Consider the following 17,280-nt stretch of genomic DNA (forward strand, 5'->3'; position numbering starts at 1 on the left):
AGGTATACTGCTTGCTCCAGGACTTTTGACAGAAAAGGTAGTTGAGAGATAGGTAGCCTAACATTTGCCCAGGTCTGACCATAGTAGATGAGTAGAAGCAAAAAATACACCAGTTTAGGGTGATTGTCTATCCTTGATAGAAGTCAAAACAGGTCATCTTGCACTGCTGCCTGATTGGAATGAGCTGCAAAAATCACAAAAATTGCCCTTGTGTTGTGTCCATCCCTCCGGGACAAAATTATATATATTTTTTTGTATCCACTTTTTCTCCCATCCCAATTTCGTCATTATGCCAATATCCCCCCTCCCCTTCCTGGTCGTTGCTCGCATGTGCCCCCCACTGGTCGGTCTAGGGAGCCCTGAAGTCTATCAGATCTTCCTCCGTCAGCCGTCACATAGGAGACAGCAGGCAACCTCTTTCCACCTGCCAGCGAGGACTCTCTCATTGGTGAAGTGTAACGCGTGGGAGGTCACACTACCTTCAACATATCCCTTCTTTGCGCTGTTTACAACAACCAGAATACCACCCCACCGGCTTCCCTCCCGCTGACTGACGGCCCGCCAAGCCGGAGGCAACGCTGACAGCCGGAAGGCGCCATCCAGCGGCCTTACAAAATGATATCTTATAAACGATGTCTGCTCCTTATAGTCTGTCATTGTTTGGTTTATCTCTGCCCATGTGCGTCTGTCCTGTTACTGTTTGTTGTGCTTTTATTGACCTTGCAGTTGCACTGCACCTCGCTGCACGTTTGTTTATTTTATTATGTTGTAATGTTCTCACCATGTGGCCGAGCTCATTATTGTAAAATGAGAACTGGTTCTCAATTTACTTACCTGGTTAAATAAAGGCTAAATAAATTAAACAAATAAAAATAGCGTAATTCATGCCAACATACCTGCAGCACAGCTTCATGTGGTTATGTCAGTCGCATCGAGGCCCTCTCACTTCAGCCTCACAATCCAGAAGGAAACAGCGCCCTCTGCTGATAAACACCAACAATGATACAAGCCCTTCTGACTACATGTGACGTTACGTGACGTAGTAAATCGTTCAATTCATCACCTCTGGAACGAAACTCCGTCTAAGTAATTGTTAGACATTTTACATTTAGTCATTATGCTGACGGTTTTATCCAAAGCGACTTACACGTTCTGAACAAATCAGGAGGAAGGGTACAACTCTGGCAGCTCAGGGTAAGTGATATTGTTCGTCTACAGTGTCGAACTTGAGTGCATAGTAGTACTGTATAAACATATTGGCATAGTAGTAGTAATATAGGCAAGGACAATTATTTTGTAGCAGAGTGCATAATAGTAAGACAGTACGAAGGAGAGTCGTTTCTCTCCCCCATTTCAGATATTGGTTGAAAAAGTTCCGACGGCGGAATAAAAAATCAAATAAATTGGCGTCTCATTACTGGCTCTTGTAGACAAGTTACATATGGGCAGCGATATGCTTATCAAGTGTTTTACTAATAGTCAGATAATTTGTCCACTAACTGATTTCATCTTTAACATTTTGTTTCCCACAATATGCAATGATGCAGAAAGGCCGCTATATAGTGCTTACCAGAGGTGTACTTATAATTTTTCAGGAAATAACTCATTCAGTGTGGGAAAAAAAACCAAAAAAAAAAAAAAAAAAAAAAAAGTACTAACAGAATATTGGAACATGGACTAAAGGAACTATGAGGGAGGGGCTCCATACAGGTGCCAACGAGCATCAAGACACTACAGGCTGGAGCATAAGTGAGAAGACAACTTCATCTGTGGTTTAAACTTTTAATAGCTTGCTTGACATAGTCATCATGATCAAACCCGTCACACAAATAAAGATTTGAAACATTATTTTATTTTAATAGATCTGTTTGTTTTTTTCTCGAACAACCAAGGATGTAAAAAAAGAAAACCAACAGTGAAGTGTCATTCACTTTTTTTTGTGTTTTTTTTTCTTTAAAAAAATATCAGCCTTACGCCCTTGTTCACAAACCGTTTCAAAATCGGGACAAACAAATTATTATCACATGACACATTTCCGAGAAGCTGGAAGGCCATAAAACATGTCGTGGCAAATATAAATATAGTGGTTTGGACAGGGTCTCAAACAGCTCACATGGAAAGAGCGTACATGATACAGCATACACGACAGTAGGACACTCGGCACTGCCTGTATCAATCTTTATTAATGTAGAAAACCAGGATTCCTTCTTTAATGGTTTAAATCAATGTGTTTATGATTATGACAAGTAAATATGTACATTCAGCCAGCTCTATTAGTCTCTGGAGTACGTGTTGGATCTCCCCTGCAGGTGGTCATGATTGTCTCAGGGGGAGTAGCATCATGTGTGAGATGTGTAGTCTGAGTAGTACGGCTGCTTCCCCCTGCCCCTCCCCAACGGGTAGCCCCAGGGGGGACCCCCGCCGGTCCCTTCGCCCCTCTCGTGCCCTCGTCCCGGCCTGGGCCACGGCCCCCCCGGCGGGGCGCCCCTCCCTCGGTAGGCCCCTAAAGACCCGGGACCTCCCGGAGATCCGCGCGCGCCCCCGTGATCCATCTGTCCGGGACCGCCACCGACGGAGCCGTAGCTCCCACTGCCCAGCGAGTGCATCGGCAGATTGGGTCTGGTCACAGAGCCCCCCCTGGTGGTCAGATCGGGGAGGACGCCGGCTCCGAGGCGGTCCGTGCAGTTCACCGGAGTCCTGCCCCCCTGGCTGCCGGGGGTGCCGTTGCCGGGGGGTTCGCTCCAGTCCCTGTCCCCGCCCTGGGCACCTGAGCCGGGCGTGGCCCCTCCCTGGCTGCTAGAGGCCTCACAGGTGCTGTTGTTCCCCATCGCCGCCCACAGACCCCCCCCCGCTGACCCACTAGTGCCAGTGGCGGTGACCCCGGTCATGTAGCTGTGCTGGGTCACGTCGCTCTGGGAAAAGCCCAGGCCAGTGGGAGCCGCGGAGGCCCCAGAGGTCTCTGTGTAGGTGAGGGGAGAGGCCCCCACGGCCTTGCCGGGCAGCGCGGTGGTACCACCTCCCCCGACGTGGGAGCCGTACATGTGACCCAGCATCATAAGGTGAGGCGGAGGGGGAGGTTTGACCTCCAGAGGGAGGGAGGCCAGGCCAGTGGGAGCCGCGGAGGCCCCAGAGGTCTCTGTGTGGGTGAGGGGAGAGGCCCCCACGGCCTTGCCGGGCAGCGCGGTGGTACCACCTCCCCCGACTTGGGAGCCGTACATGTGACCCAGCATCATGAGGTGAGGTGGAGGGGGAGGTTTGACCGCCAGAGGGAAGGATGCCAGTTTGGCCAAGGGCCCCGCTGTCGTCATGGGGAGCGGAGGGGCCAGAGTCGTAGGGGCTGGGGGGCCGGGGACTGTAGGGAGAGGAGGGGTTCCAGGGAGAGAGGGGACCGAGGTGGCCGTCGGGAGTGGAGGAGGCGGGGTGGTCTGCGGGAAAGCCGGCGTCAAGAGCGTGGGAACCGGGGCGGAGGTGGGAGGTGCGGCCCGGTAGTCCTGCTCCTGGGTGCTGCAAGGCGAGGCGGGGTAGGCCGGGGAGGCAGAGTAGCCAGAGGAACCAGTGAAGGAAGCCCATGAGGCCGAAGGACACAGGAAGCTCTGGTGGGGGTTGACAGCGAAGCCTCCAGGGGACATGCCGCCGAGGTCAAGGGAGCCCGGTCCCAACTGGTTGGTAGCTTTGAACTGAGAGATGGCAGTCTTCAGAGCCGCGTAGTCGGGCAGGTTGGGGGTGGCACCGGCCGCGGCCTGCTGCTCGGGGAGTGGCGGACGGAACTCCTCTGCCTCGGGTGGGGGAGGCTGCGGGGGGTTCTCCTGGGCCGCCACCCGGTTCTGGTCCGGGGGCTCCGGGGCGACTGGGTCCTCGCCGTCGTCAGAGTCTAATGACATGTCCTCGGCCTCCACGCACTCGTCATTCACTACTGGGAGAGGACGGCAGAGATAACAGAGAGAGGAGGACAGAGAGAATAGAGGACAAAGAGAGGAGGACAGAGAGAATAGAGGACAAAGAGAGGACCACAGAGAGAGGAGGACAGAGAGAGGATGACAGAGAGGACCACAGAGAGAGGAGCACAGAGAGAGGATGACAGAGAGGACCACAGAGAGAGGACCACAGAGAGAGAGGACCACAGAGAGAGGACAGAGAGAGGACCACAGAGAGAGGACAGAGAGAGGACCACAGAGAGGACAGAGAGAGGACCACAGAGAGAGGACCACAGAGAGAGGACAGAGAGAGGACCACAGAGAGAGGACAGAGAGAGGACCACAGAGAGAGGACAGGAGGAGGACAGAGAGAGAGGACAGGAGGAGGACAGAGAGGACACAGAGAGAGGACAGAGAGAGGACCACAGAGAGAGGACAGGAGGAGGACCACAGAGAGAGGACCACAGAGAGAGGACAGAGAGAGGACCACAGAGAGAGGACCACAGAGAGAGGACAGGAGGAGGACAGAGAGAGAGGACAGGAGGACAGAGGGAGGACGACAGAGAGAGGACAGAGAGAGAGGACAGAGAGAGAGCACCACAGAGAGAGGACAGAGAGAGAGGACAGAGAGAGAGCACCACAGAGAGAGGACAGAGAGAGAGGACCACAGAGAGGACAGAGGGAGGACGACAGAGAGAACACCACAGAGAGAAGACAGAGAGGACCACAGAGGGAGGACGACAGAGAGAGCACCACAGAGAGAGGACAGAGAGGAGGACCACAGAGGGAGGATGACAGAGAGAGCACCACAGAGGGAGGACCACAGAGAGAGGACCACAGAGAGAGGACCACAGAGAGAGGACCACAGAGGGAGGACCACAGAGAGAGCACCACAGAGGGAGGACCACAGAGAGAGGACAGAGAGAGGACCACAGAGAGAGGACCACAGAGAGCGCACCACAGAGAGAGGACCACAGAGAGAGGACCACAGAGAGAGGACAGAGAGAGAGGACCACAGAGAGAGGACCACAGAGAGAGGACAGAGAGAGAGGTGGACAGAGAGAGAGGTGGACAAAGGGAGGAGGACAGAGAGAGGAGGACGACAGGTGGAGAGGGAAAGACGGTGGGAAATTAACCTGCTGATGGATTCAGAACGAATTAGTTGAAAAAACTTTAGGTAGAAGACTCACCTCTGAACGAGAACGTTTACTGTACATGAAATGACGCCACAGCACGGAGCAATGGAAGTGTGTCAAATGTTGAAGATATTGACGCTACTCACCAGTAGAGGGCGGAGTAGGCAGATCATTCTGATTGATGGAGCCGATTAGGCCGTGAAAGCCGCTCATGATGTCGTCGATGCTCGCGATCACAATGCCGTTTCTGGAATACTGCAGGAACATCTCAAACGGCCTCTCTGCAAGGACGAGCATGAGAGAGGTGGTACAGGACGAGCATGAGAGAGGTTGTACAGGACGAGCATGAGAGAGGTGGTACAGGACGAGCATGAGAGAGGTGGTACAGGACGAGCATGAGAGGTGGTACAGGACGAGCATGAGAGAGGTTGTACAGGACGAGCATGAGAGAGGTGGTACAGGACGAGCATGAGAGAGGTGGTACAGGTCAAAGATGGGAGAACAGCTGAAGCGCAGCTTCTAACTTCTACAATGTCAAAACTTGAAATGGCAATATTGCTCACTCATCATGGAAGAATAGAGGAAAACACATTTTCAGTGACATACAAATTCGTCTTTCATCATGGAAGTATTGACAGTTGCACAACCTTCGCTGGTGTCAGATAAACAGTAGAAAGCCGCCCGGACCTGCCTTAACAACTACATGTAGGCATAGTCAGTCGTGGCTAGGGATGTCCCGATCACGATCATGTGATTTTGAGTATCTACCGATACCGATCTTTCCCGATCCGATCAAAAAAAAAAAAAAAAAAAAAAAAAAAAAAAAAGTTAACACTTTGGCTGCCATGGGTTAAATTCATGATATACCATAGATTGCCAGCTCTATTTGTCTATGGAGAAAGTCCCCTTCTTTGCAGGGCTATAACTTTTTAAATTCTATTGCTACATTGCCATTATTAGGGCCCATTCAAAGTCCTATATGTATTGTTCATTGTGTAGCAACGTTAAACTTTTTCATTCACATATTCATAGTAAAGTATGGTCTAATGTATAAGTATGTTTTCATCTCTTTCTGCAGCTTTCTCCAGAACGTGATATATAGCCCAAAATGCATTATATTGATGATGAAATACAGTTTGATGGCAATCAGCGCGATATAAAAAATTCCAACTAGACGTACTTCTAGAAGTTACTACACGTCATCTGATGTTGACCGGATGGGCGAGGGGGCGTTTATAATTCCGTGGGCAGCGTTATACCAATCATCTAATGTGGGTCAAATGTTGATAATAGCAGTTAGTATCGAAGACGGTAACGTTACACGCTAAAACTCACCCCAGTCTCCGCGCGCCGTTGGGCGATCATCGTAGAGTAGACATTTTATCATTATGGGATGGCGATTTACCCGGTCCATCTCCAGCTTGTATAATGGTATATACGTCCAAATCATGTTGTTTATCGAGTTATTGGCAATCGATCGCCATGTAGTGTGACGAGCCAGAGTCCCGGGACATGTACCGAGTGCCCGGAAGTAATACGGCCGTCCAGCAAAACCTCTATTGCGCTTCCTGTTAAGCGATTGCGCCGATCGGCCACCAGATGGCGCTCCTGAACCGCCAGAGAGCTCAGTGGGTCCTCCTGGGCCCCGTTCCATGTACCGGGATAACCGAGTTAGCCGGATAACTTTATCAGGCTAACTGTGTTAGCCTGACTTTCCGATTTCATGTACCTGGATTTCCCAAATCACCATGACAACATATCCAAAAGTTTGAGCCTGCTCGAAAGCAGAGTTCAAGTTCAAGTTAGCCTGAACTATCGCCACGCCCCCGCAAAGAAGTGACAGCCCGTTTCCTGAAACTATTCCCACAGTCTACGATCTGCATTATACCATTCTGAATTACGTTTTTGTGCTCCATTCTTCCAGAGGGGGCTTTTGAAATGTAAAATAGACCCAAAATGCTGATATTAAATTCACTTTGTCCTAAATAATGCACGTTATATATACCGTGGCGACGGTGGCGCTCGCTCGTGCGATGTACACATGATGTGGTTATTTTAATTGTAACTGGGATTAAGATGTCTGATGAGATGCGCTGTTTGACGGATTTGAGAAATTGAATGAGCCGTTGACGTCACATTAATGAATGAGGATAAAGAGATAAACTTCATTCAAAACAACGGATATTCTAAACACGGGTCTCTCGTTCATTAATGTATAAACAATGAATTTATCCCATCTGGCCCAGTGGCCCAGCGGTAGTGCTCATCCCTGCCAGTTCAGCGACCGGGGTTCAAATCCCCGTGTTTCCAATATGATTTTTTTGAATATAATATTAATGATTATACGCCAAAGTAGCCTGGTTTTAAGTTAAAATATTATAAATCTACATGCATTGAGGATGTCATTCTTTATATAGCTCTCAACGTGCACCAAATTGAATTATTCCTATATTGCAAAAAGAAGGAAAAGACTAGGGCCTTGAACCCCGGTCGTCCGTGTGAAAGTCAAAAGAAGAACCCGTTACACCACAGAGAAGATAAGTAAAAGATTGACTATACATCAATCAATGGGTAAGAGAGCCGTATCGTAATTCTGTATAACAGTTAACTAATAATTTTCGCTAGCAAGATCTCATTTGATTATTCAATCCAGCAGGCAAGTTTAAAGAAATATAATCTGATTGATTGAGGTAATGAGGGACTTAGAATTAGCCTATAGATAACGCATTTAACTTGTCGGCGAGGCGATTGAGCCTATTGCAATCTGTCAATAAAGTCTTAAATCAATTAATCAATCAATGCCGTTGAGAATCAGGGTCTCTGCCATCGATACGTGCTGGCTTTCCACCTAAAACGGGAGCGCGCATCTAGCCTGACTTGAGCCTGACTCTCAAGTCTGGCTTGAGTTAACGAGACTGAATCCTCCTTTGTGAAACAGGAAAATCCCGGCTTTGAACATCGGGTTAACTGAAGCTGGATAATGGACATGTTGATCGACTTAGTTGAACCACGTACATGGAACGGGGCCCTGGTGGATCTCAGGCCAGCGGAGGGGAAAAATTAATCCGATTCCAGATTTTTGAAATATTGATATTAAAGACGCTGTAAAGCGTCCTCGGCAACTTGAGCATGGCCGGGAATGACGCTTTAACACGGCTCCTGGCAGCCAAAGTGTTAATTATTATTTAATTTTTTTACTTTTTTTTTTGTATTCAACAAACATGACCATGTTCACGTCTTAAACTCATACTGAGGCCTTAGTTTTGGTTTTAAATTGCATATCATCATTCATTTATTTATTGTCACACAGAGCAGAAGAATTTTGCCAAAACAAACCAATAGTATCCAGCTGCAGAACGGCAGACCAGCCACACTCTCAGACCCAAACGCATTTCCTTTGATTTAATGATACATCAAATGATTTATGTCAAGGATTGCAATGCTTCGCTTGAATGAAGTTAACTTTTCACCTGGATAACGTCAACATTCAGGGTGAATGTAATGTGAGAAATTGGGATTACTTTTTTTTTTATTATTATTATTATTATTATTATTTTTTTGGTCTGAAAGTGTGGCTGGTCTGCCGTTCTGCAGCTGGATACTATTGGTTTGTTTTGGTCAAATTCTTCTGCTCTGTGTGACAATAAATAAATGAATGATGATATGCAATTTAAAACCAAAACTAAGGCCTCAGTATGAGTTTAAGACGTGAACATGGTCATGTTTGTTGAATACCAAAAAATAAAGTTAAAAAAATAAAAAAATAAAATTTAAATTGCCGATTCTTATTATTTTTTTTTGCCGATCCCGATCTTCGGAAAATCACGTGATCGGATCGGGACATCCCTATCGGTGGCTGTGTCTGTTATTATCAGAAGCATTCAGTGAGAACTCTGGTATTTTGTGTTCTGTTCAAGCCGATTTATCCTGTAAGAATTTAGCTAGACAAAAGAAAAAAGCAGCGTCACTGAACGATTGCTAACGGCAGCCTAGCGGCTTTTGTGTTGCAATTGAAAGCAGGATGATGTGGATGACGCCGTTGGAGGGGATGATTTTGGGTGATGTAGAGAAAGGCGCCGCTAGGAGCACCTACGTGACACGTGCATGTGTCCTAACAAAACGTCGCTAGGAGCACCTACGTGACACGTACATGCGTCCTAACAAAACGTCGCTAGGAGCACCTATGTGACACGTGCATGTGTCCTAACAAAACGTCGCTAGGAGCACCTACGTGACACGTGCATGTGTCCTAACAAAACGTCGCTAGGAGCACCTACGTGACACGTGCATGTGTCCTAACAAAACGTCGCTAGGAGCACCTACGTGACACGTGCATGTGTCCTAACAAAACGTACCTCGTGAGACGTCTGTCTCCTGTATGAGTGAGTGAGTCAGTGTGCGTGCGGTGAGTGCCCAGTCCTGCACAGAGACGGTGGCTATAAAAAGGTACAGGTGAAGGTGATGATGATGATGATACCTGTGAGGAAGATCAGGTGGCGCTGCTGGGTGTGGTGGGCCTGGAGCTTGATCAGACAGTCGAGGTCGGGAGCCTGGCGTGATTGGGCGTCACAATCGTGATACGGCAGGAACTCCACCAAGTGCTTCTTCTGGTAGACGGTGAGGAGGTTCAGCAGACCCATGGCGTTGGTGTTCAACCTGGAAAGATGACCAGTTACAGACACACGTGTCAATCGCTCCAGTCCAGGGCTCCACTATGATTCATGTGGTGATATGACTATTACTACAACCCCCCGCCCCCTGCCAATAACAAGACACTGACCTGCACAGCTCTTTGAGCTTCTTCTGGGACTTGCAGTGCACCTTCCACTGCCAGGGCTGCTCAGGACTGTTCTGCTCCTCGAGGAACATCAGCAGCCGCTGCAGCCGTTCTGCACAATAGAAAAAAAAACACACATTATTCACCAATGAATTCATGTTTAAAGATACAAATCGGTTTTTTTAAGAGTTTGAATTGTAGGTGAAATATGTCTGTCCTCATTGGTCTGGCTCATCTTTTTTTTTTATCCACTTTTTCTCCTTATTTTCTATTTTTCTCCCATCCCAATTTCGTGTTTCCAATTCTCCCCTCCCCTGTCTTGAACGTTGCTCGCATATGCCTCCCACAGGTCGGCTGTAGGGAGGATAGAAGCCTTGCATCACGTGTCCCCTCCGCGTGTATCCTTTCGGCAACTGGCTTGTCCTTCCGCGTTGCTCCGATTGGCCAGCGATCTACGCTAGTTTCGCCCCTACGCCGGTATGAGCGTGCGCATGAGCCTAGATAATACACTTGCACACACGCAGGTTAATAATAATAATAATGCGAGAGCCCTCGCACACACGCAGGTTTTTGTTTTTGCCCCCACACACTCGCAGGTTAATAATAATAATAATGCAAGAGCCCTCGCACACACGCTGAAATGGGTATCGCAGAACACGCCATATTAGCATGATAATACCTGCCTGCATCAATATACGCTGCACTATATACTGCAACGCCTAGCTCAGCTTGTTCGTCAGCTCGCTGTGGAGCCTATGGTCACAAGTTCAAATCACTCTTAGTTCAATTTTTTTATACGTTTAATTAACTTATCATCTCTCTATATTAACGTAACTAGCTATTCATATCAATCGAAATAACGTTCATCTCTCTATATTAACGTAACTAGCTATTCATATCAATTGAAATAACGTATTGTATCGTTTTCATCTCTATATTAACGTGATTCCATCAACACATAGGTAATATGCTCTTGCGCGTGACGCGACTTTGGGCTTCACTATTCAGCCAGTGTTGATGGAATCATGTTAATATAGAGAGATGAAAACAATACAATACGTTATTTCAATTGATATGAATAGCTAGTTACGTTAATATATAGAGATGAACGTTATTTCGATTGATATGAATAGCTAGTTACGTTAATATAGAGATGATAAATTAATTAAACGTAAAAAATAAAAATATAATTGAACTAAGAGTGATTTGAACTTGTGGCCATAGGCTCCACAGCGAGCTGACAAACGTTGAGCTAAGTGCGTCGATGTTAAAACTGAGTGACAAATGCATAATTTACACTTGTGCCAATTGCGTGCGTTTGTCTAAGTATTATTATTCTAAGTATTATTATTATTATTATTATCTACCGGCGTGCGGGCAAAACCTGCGTGTGTGCGAGGGCTTTCGCATTATTATTATTATTAACCTGCGTGTGTGCAAGCGTGTGGGGGCAAAAACAAAAACCTGCGTGTGTGCGAGGGCATTATCTAGGCTCATGCGCACGCTCATACCGGCGTAGGGGCGAAACTAGCGTAGATCGCTGGCCAATCAGAGCAACGCGGAAGAACAAGCCAGTTGCCGAAAGGATACACGCGTCCCCTCCGGTACACGAGGAGGCAGCATGTCACATCTTTTCACCTGCCAGCGCGGACTCTCATTGGCGAGGTGTAACGTGTGGGAGGCTCACACCATAGATATCTATATAGAACACTAGATAGCTTAAGGCGGAGTCACCAGCGTCACTGAACCGCCGCCATCTTGCTCGAGTCAGCCTTGAGTGAGGGTGAGTGAGCTGCACAGACAAAAATACTCATAACTCGCTGAAATATTGACGGATTTACAAACGGGTTGGTTTATTACAAGCATTATTAACGTGGCTATGATTCAAGCGGTTTGTAATTAAAAAAAAAAATGCCTCTAAGTAAAAAAGTAGACATGAATGTTATCAGTAGCTGAGCTGCCTCGAGCAAGATGGCCGCCCTACGACGACGTCGCTCTACATTGGCCGGCAGCGCGGGTAAGCTATCTAGTGTTCTATATAGATATCTATGGCTCACACTACCCCCGCCATTTCCTGTCTCTGCTGTGCAGGCGTCCCCCAACCGACCTGTAAGAGTCGCTGTCCACAACGTCCAGATTACCACCCATTGACTTCCACCCGCTAACTCTGCCAATGAGTTAGTATGACGGCCGGCCCAAGCCAGAGGCAATGCTGACACCCGGATTCGCAATCTCCGCTGCGCCACCCAGCCGCCTGGTCTGGCTCATCTCGTGTGTCAGGTAGGGCTGTCACAATTCGTCGACCATGAAATGTAGTCGATTTGCATATTCATGATCGACGCATCGTATTGTTACTTGTATGTCTCTCATGGAAATGGCAGACGTTCAAAGTCATAACATTCGCAACGTGTAATCTAACTAGTGCACAACGTTTGAAATATAAATAACTTCTCTTAAACCACTATTCGTGATTCCGCCTAGAGCCAGGACTCAACAGTGCACGTTTTCGCTTGCATTTGATAACTTCCGTGTTTCAGTCAACTCCAGCTGGAAGGGAGGGGCTGAGCCCGATACCCCCCACCTTTTAGAAGCTATGACATCTAGCTCTTCAGTCCTGCGTTATACAGCCTGTGACAACTCCTCTTGCGAGTCGCGCTGTTTCTATGTAAACGCAAGCAACGGGGCCAATAAATGTCTCTAACATTCCTGTATGCCCACACTGCTAACGGTAACTAAGCTACAGGCACAGGAGAGGAGGGGGGGGGGGGGGCTGAGCCCGTCTCTCCCTCTTTCTCTGTATGTTCAATGATGATGATGATCAATGAAGTAGCTAAAAGTTCCACTATAAAAACGAATTGGATAGTTGACTTGTACCGTTAGCTGAAACACTTCCACGACGCTCCAGAGTTGGACGGAAAAGAAAACTCACCTTGTGTGATGAGGTCCGGGTTGAGGACGAACTCGTCAGACACGATGAAGCCGCCCGACACAAACAGCTCGTTGTAGGTGTGATTCTTGACGTCGTCCAGACTGTCCACTCCGGCGAAGCTCACCGACGGCAGCTTCTTCAACGACACCAGGGCTGGGATCTGCAGGGGAAAACAAAAGGATCTTCACTTTAAAAAAATATATAAAAATTCGGGATGCACGATAATTATCGGGTCGATATCAGCAATTATGACGTCACCCGATAAAAGTATTGATAGCTCCGATAATATTATTATTATTTTTCTTTTTTAACTTTTTTTCTTTTCATGTCAACATTCACACGCACAATATATGCTTACTTAGGATTTGACTTGATTCAACAACAAAGCAGTCGGGGCAATGGCAAGCCGTAAACGGTCGAAAATGTAGTTATTTGAAGTTTGGATTTTTTTTTTTTTTATCACAACTGAGGTAGGTAGATTAAATCTTTTGAGACTAAAGTACCAAAAAAAGGTACCGTTGGGTACCGGTATCGATTCACAGGTACCGGTACCGTATCGGTTCAAATGTGTACGGTACCCATCCCTACTGACAAAGCACAATACCTGTTGGTTTTTAGTTCACCCATTGTTCAGGGAAACACATTGTTAATGATATTGACGGATTGTGAATTTTGTGATCGACTCAAATTATATTTATTTGGAAAAATAAATAGTCACTTTATTTGAAGAGTCAAAACTGTTCTCTTGGCTTTGTTTTGTTCATAGTAGTAACGCTCATGTCATGATAAATCTGGTTAGATTTACATTTAGTCATTTAGCTGACGCTTTTATCCAAAGCGACTTACAAGTTCTGTACGACAAGTCATCAGGAAGGGTACAACTCTATCAGCTGAGTAGCAATGTTCATCAAAGTGTTGCGTGTTACAGTGTAGGTTCGTTTATTAGGACAAGTGCATGACAGTAAGGTTAGTTAGGGTTAGATATATATATATATATTTCCCCCCTCCCCATTATTTCAGATAATGGTTGAAGAAGTGAGTCTTTAGTCGACGGCGAAATATTGGACGGGATTCGGCTGTCCTAACTGGGGTGGGTAGTTCATTCCACCATTGTGGGGCAAGGACTGAGAATAGGCGGCTTCTCTTTGATGACCCTCCCGGAGCTTGGATAGGAGTAGGTCTGAGGCGGCCAGAAGATTCAGAGCGTAGGGGTCTTGAGGGTGTGTAGTTAGAGACCATTGACCGGAGGTAGGCGGGAGCGGTTCCCTTTGCTGCACGGTATGCTAGGTCGAGGGCCTTGAAGCGGATACGTGCAGCAATGGGGAGCCAGTGCAGGTCCCTGAGAAGTGGGGTGACATGGGCTGACTTTGAGAGGCTGGTTTGAGATCAGGCGGGCCGCTGCGTTCTGAATGAGTTGAAGAGGCTTGGTGGCAGTGGCCGGGAGGCCAGCGAGCAGTGCGTTGCAGTAGTCGAGGCGGGAGATGACTGTTGATTGGACGAGGAGTTGGGTGGCTTCTTTTGTCAGGAAGGAGCGGATCCTTCTGACGTTGCTCAGGAGGAATCTGCAGGTTCTGGTTGTCGCTGCGATGTGAGCAGAGAAGTTCAACTGGTCGTCGAGGACAACACCAAGGTTCTTGGCGGTCAGGGACGCAGGGTCACGCAGGTCCATAATGGTTTCATTATAATTTCCCGTTTCATGTCAAGGAAAATACATTGTTCCATGTTTATCACACCTTGCTCTGAGGTGCATTGCTGTGTGTATGAATGTCCGTTCTATTTCATTCATTCGTTCATTCATTTGATCTCGGTCCGAGAGCCAGTTCTCAATCTGGACATAATGCCCGTTCTCAATCTGGACATGATGCCCGTTCTCAATCTGGACATGATGCCCGTTCTCAATCTGGACATAATGCCCGATCTCAATCTGGACAAGATGCGCAATAATAGATATTCAGAATCTATTACCTCCATATAAGCAAATAGAAAATTACCCCCCAATGGCCCCGTGTAAAATAACAGTCTAATAATGTTTTTTCTTCTTCCAACAGCTGGATAAACACTGATTTATTGCGACAGGCGGAACATTCAATTAGGATTCCATTATTCCGTGTGACCTCTGGGGGCAGGTGTGTGTTCCACCGGCTCAGCTGGCCTGTGAGTCATCCCGGCTATGGACTGGAGGAGGTGTGGCGACTAACCGCGCAGGAGAGAGGAGAGGAGTAGAGAGACGCTACCTTGTGGACGTGAGCGGCGACTAACCGCGCAGGAGAGAGGAGAGGAGTAGAGAGGCTACCTTGTGGACGTGAGCGGCGATGTAACCGCGCCGGGGAGAGGAGTAGAGAGAGGCTACCTTGTGGACGTGAGCGGCGATGTAACCGCGCCGGGGAGAGGAGAGGAGTAGAGACGCTACCTTGTGGACGTGAGCGGCGATGTAACCGCGCCGGGGAGAGGAGTAGAGACGCTACCTTGTGGACGTGAGCGGCGATGTAACCGCGCCGGGGAGAGGAGAGGAGTAGAGACGCTACCTTGTGGACGTGAGCGGCGATGTAACCGCGCCGGGGAGAGGAGAGGAGTAGAGACGCTACCTTGTGGACGTGAGCGGCGATGTAACCGCGCCGGGGAGAGGAGAGGAGTAGAGACGCTACCTTGTGGACGTGAGCGGCGACTAATCGCGCAGGAGAGAGGAGAGGAGTAGAGAGACGCTACCTTGTGGACGTGAGCGGCGATGTAACCGCGCAGGAGAGGAGAGGAGTAGAGACGCTACCTTGTGGACGTGAGCGGCGATGTCCTCGTTCTGGATGATGATGAGGAGCTTGTCCATACTGCTGCTGTTTTGCGATGTCCTCGTTCTGGATGATGATGAGGAGCTTGTCCATACTGCTGCTGTTTTCCAGGAAGCTCTGCGGGTTGCACTCCGTGTTCCCCAGACTCATGAGGTACGCCTGGGTGAGAGGGAGACGGCGAGAAACAGATGTTAGGGATGAATGTGTCTCGCACACACACACACTTGACAAGCTGAGCACTGACGGCAAGATATACAATGAGGAGGAGAGCTATTGTACACTTGGCTCCCTTCACTGCTGTACGGCTGTGTGATTTATTACTGCCGACAGCAGTGGAGCTCCCCGGTGGGAACAGTGGAACTGTCCCGTCCCGTCATCATCGATAACCCCCCATGCCAATACAGCCCATAATAACCAGCGGTCTGCAGGGACTGGCTCCTCGTGGGAACAATGGACCCGTCCGGTAATCATCGATAACCCCCCACGCCAATACAGCCCATAACATAATAACCCGCGGTCTGCAGGGACTGGCCGAGTCAGTGTTCTGCCGACACGCCACAGACAGACTCCATATATGAATAATACCAGTCTTCTATATATATAAGGGTTTGATGAGAAAAGACCCATAGCAAGAAAAAACATCAAAAGGATGTCACACCGCGAACACTAGAAACCATGCCGTGGTGGTGTTGTGGCTGGATCACCCAGGCCTCACGCACCTTGATCTCCTTGCAGATGCTGCTCCCTTCCCCATCTTCCCCGGAGTAAATGTAGAACTTCACGGTGTTCTTGGTGACGTCTTTGAAGATCTCCACCAGGCTGCTGAACACCTCCGGCTTCAGCTGGCTGATCAGGCTGCTGGCCAGCAGGGTGGGGCCGTCGGTGGGGGCGGTGGCGAGGGGGTTCTGGGTGGAGTTAGACTCCGGAGAATCCATGGTGACGTGCGAGGGAGAGTACCTCCCGCCCCCCGTCTCCCCCGAGGCCGCCTTGGACATCTTCCTCGTGGACGCCTTGACCGTGCCCAGTTTAGTGCCGTGAGAGGAAGAGGAGGAGGAGGAGCTCTTCGACTGGGAGGGCTGTCCTTTGGTTTTGGGAGCGGATGCGAGGGCGGGGGGGAGCGGGAGGCTGGAGATGATGGAGGAAGCGGGAAACTTGGGAGGCTTGGGAGGCTTGGGAGCCTTGGGGGCGGGACGAGACGGGATCAGCCGGTCCATCTTCGCGCACAGTGCTTTGACGTGGCCCTGGACGTTGACCGAGGTGACGTAGGGAACCACAAACTCCGAGAAGGAGCTGCAGGGGCGCCAGGAGGAGTCCTGCCGCCGGGGCAGCCGGGGGGGCAGCACGGAGTTGTAGTAGATGTGGTGGCTGTGCATGATGCTCTTGATGTCGGAGGTGAGGCTGTGGACCTCCTGGTTGAGGATGGTGTCCAGGCTGATGGAGGGTCTCTGAGGAGACTCTTCCACCACGGCCAGCCGGGGCGCCGGGGCCTTCTTCACCTCCACGGCCACCGGAGGCACCTCCTTCTTCACCACTGGCTTAACGTCCGCCACAGGCTCTGGGATGGGCTGAGCTTTTTCTGAGGGAAGAACAGAAGAGATTGTTGGAGGGCGGCTAAGTGGCGTAGTGGGAAAGGCGCTCGCCACTAGTGCAGGAGATGCTGGGTTCGAGCCCAGCTCTCGGCATTGCTACCAGCTTGGCTGGTCGTTCATACTAACACAATTGGCAGTGTTAGGGGTGGGAA

At 48.9% G+C, this 17,280-nt stretch overlaps 1 protein-coding gene across 3 annotated transcripts in view; it reads right to left on the reverse strand.

Annotated features, from left to right (window-relative positions):
- Positions 1-1,774: 1,774 nt before the first annotated feature.
- LOC311243828 (protein TASOR-like) overlaps positions 1,775-17,280 on the reverse strand; it is a 38,573-nt gene continuing 23,067 nt past the window's right edge. The window contains exons 17-24 of one of the 3 annotated variants that reach the window (XM_084333195.1): positions 16,259-17,115; positions 15,592-15,698; positions 15,050-15,065; positions 12,757-12,916; positions 9,831-9,939; positions 9,528-9,706; positions 5,197-5,331; positions 1,775-3,913 (exon numbers count right to left, since the gene is read on the reverse strand). In XM_084333195.1, the coding sequence (XP_084189321.1) occupies positions 2,340-3,913; positions 5,197-5,331; positions 9,528-9,706; positions 9,831-9,939; positions 12,757-12,916; positions 15,050-15,065; positions 15,592-15,698; positions 16,259-17,115 (3,137 nt within the window). In that variant the 3' untranslated portion in view covers positions 1,775-2,339. Of the gene's footprint in view, positions 3,914-5,196; positions 5,332-9,527; positions 9,707-9,830; positions 9,940-12,756; positions 12,917-15,049; positions 15,066-15,520; positions 15,537-15,591; positions 15,699-16,258; positions 17,116-17,280 lie in introns of all 3 variants that reach the window. The other 2 variants (XM_084333196.1, XM_084333194.1) reach the window with 2 other exon arrangements.

This window comes from Notolepis coatsorum (genome assembly GCF_963971535.1).
Source record: "Notolepis coatsorum genome assembly, chromosome: 17".
Classification (NCBI taxonomy): Eukaryota; Metazoa; Chordata; class Actinopteri; order Aulopiformes; family Paralepididae; genus Notolepis; species Notolepis coatsorum.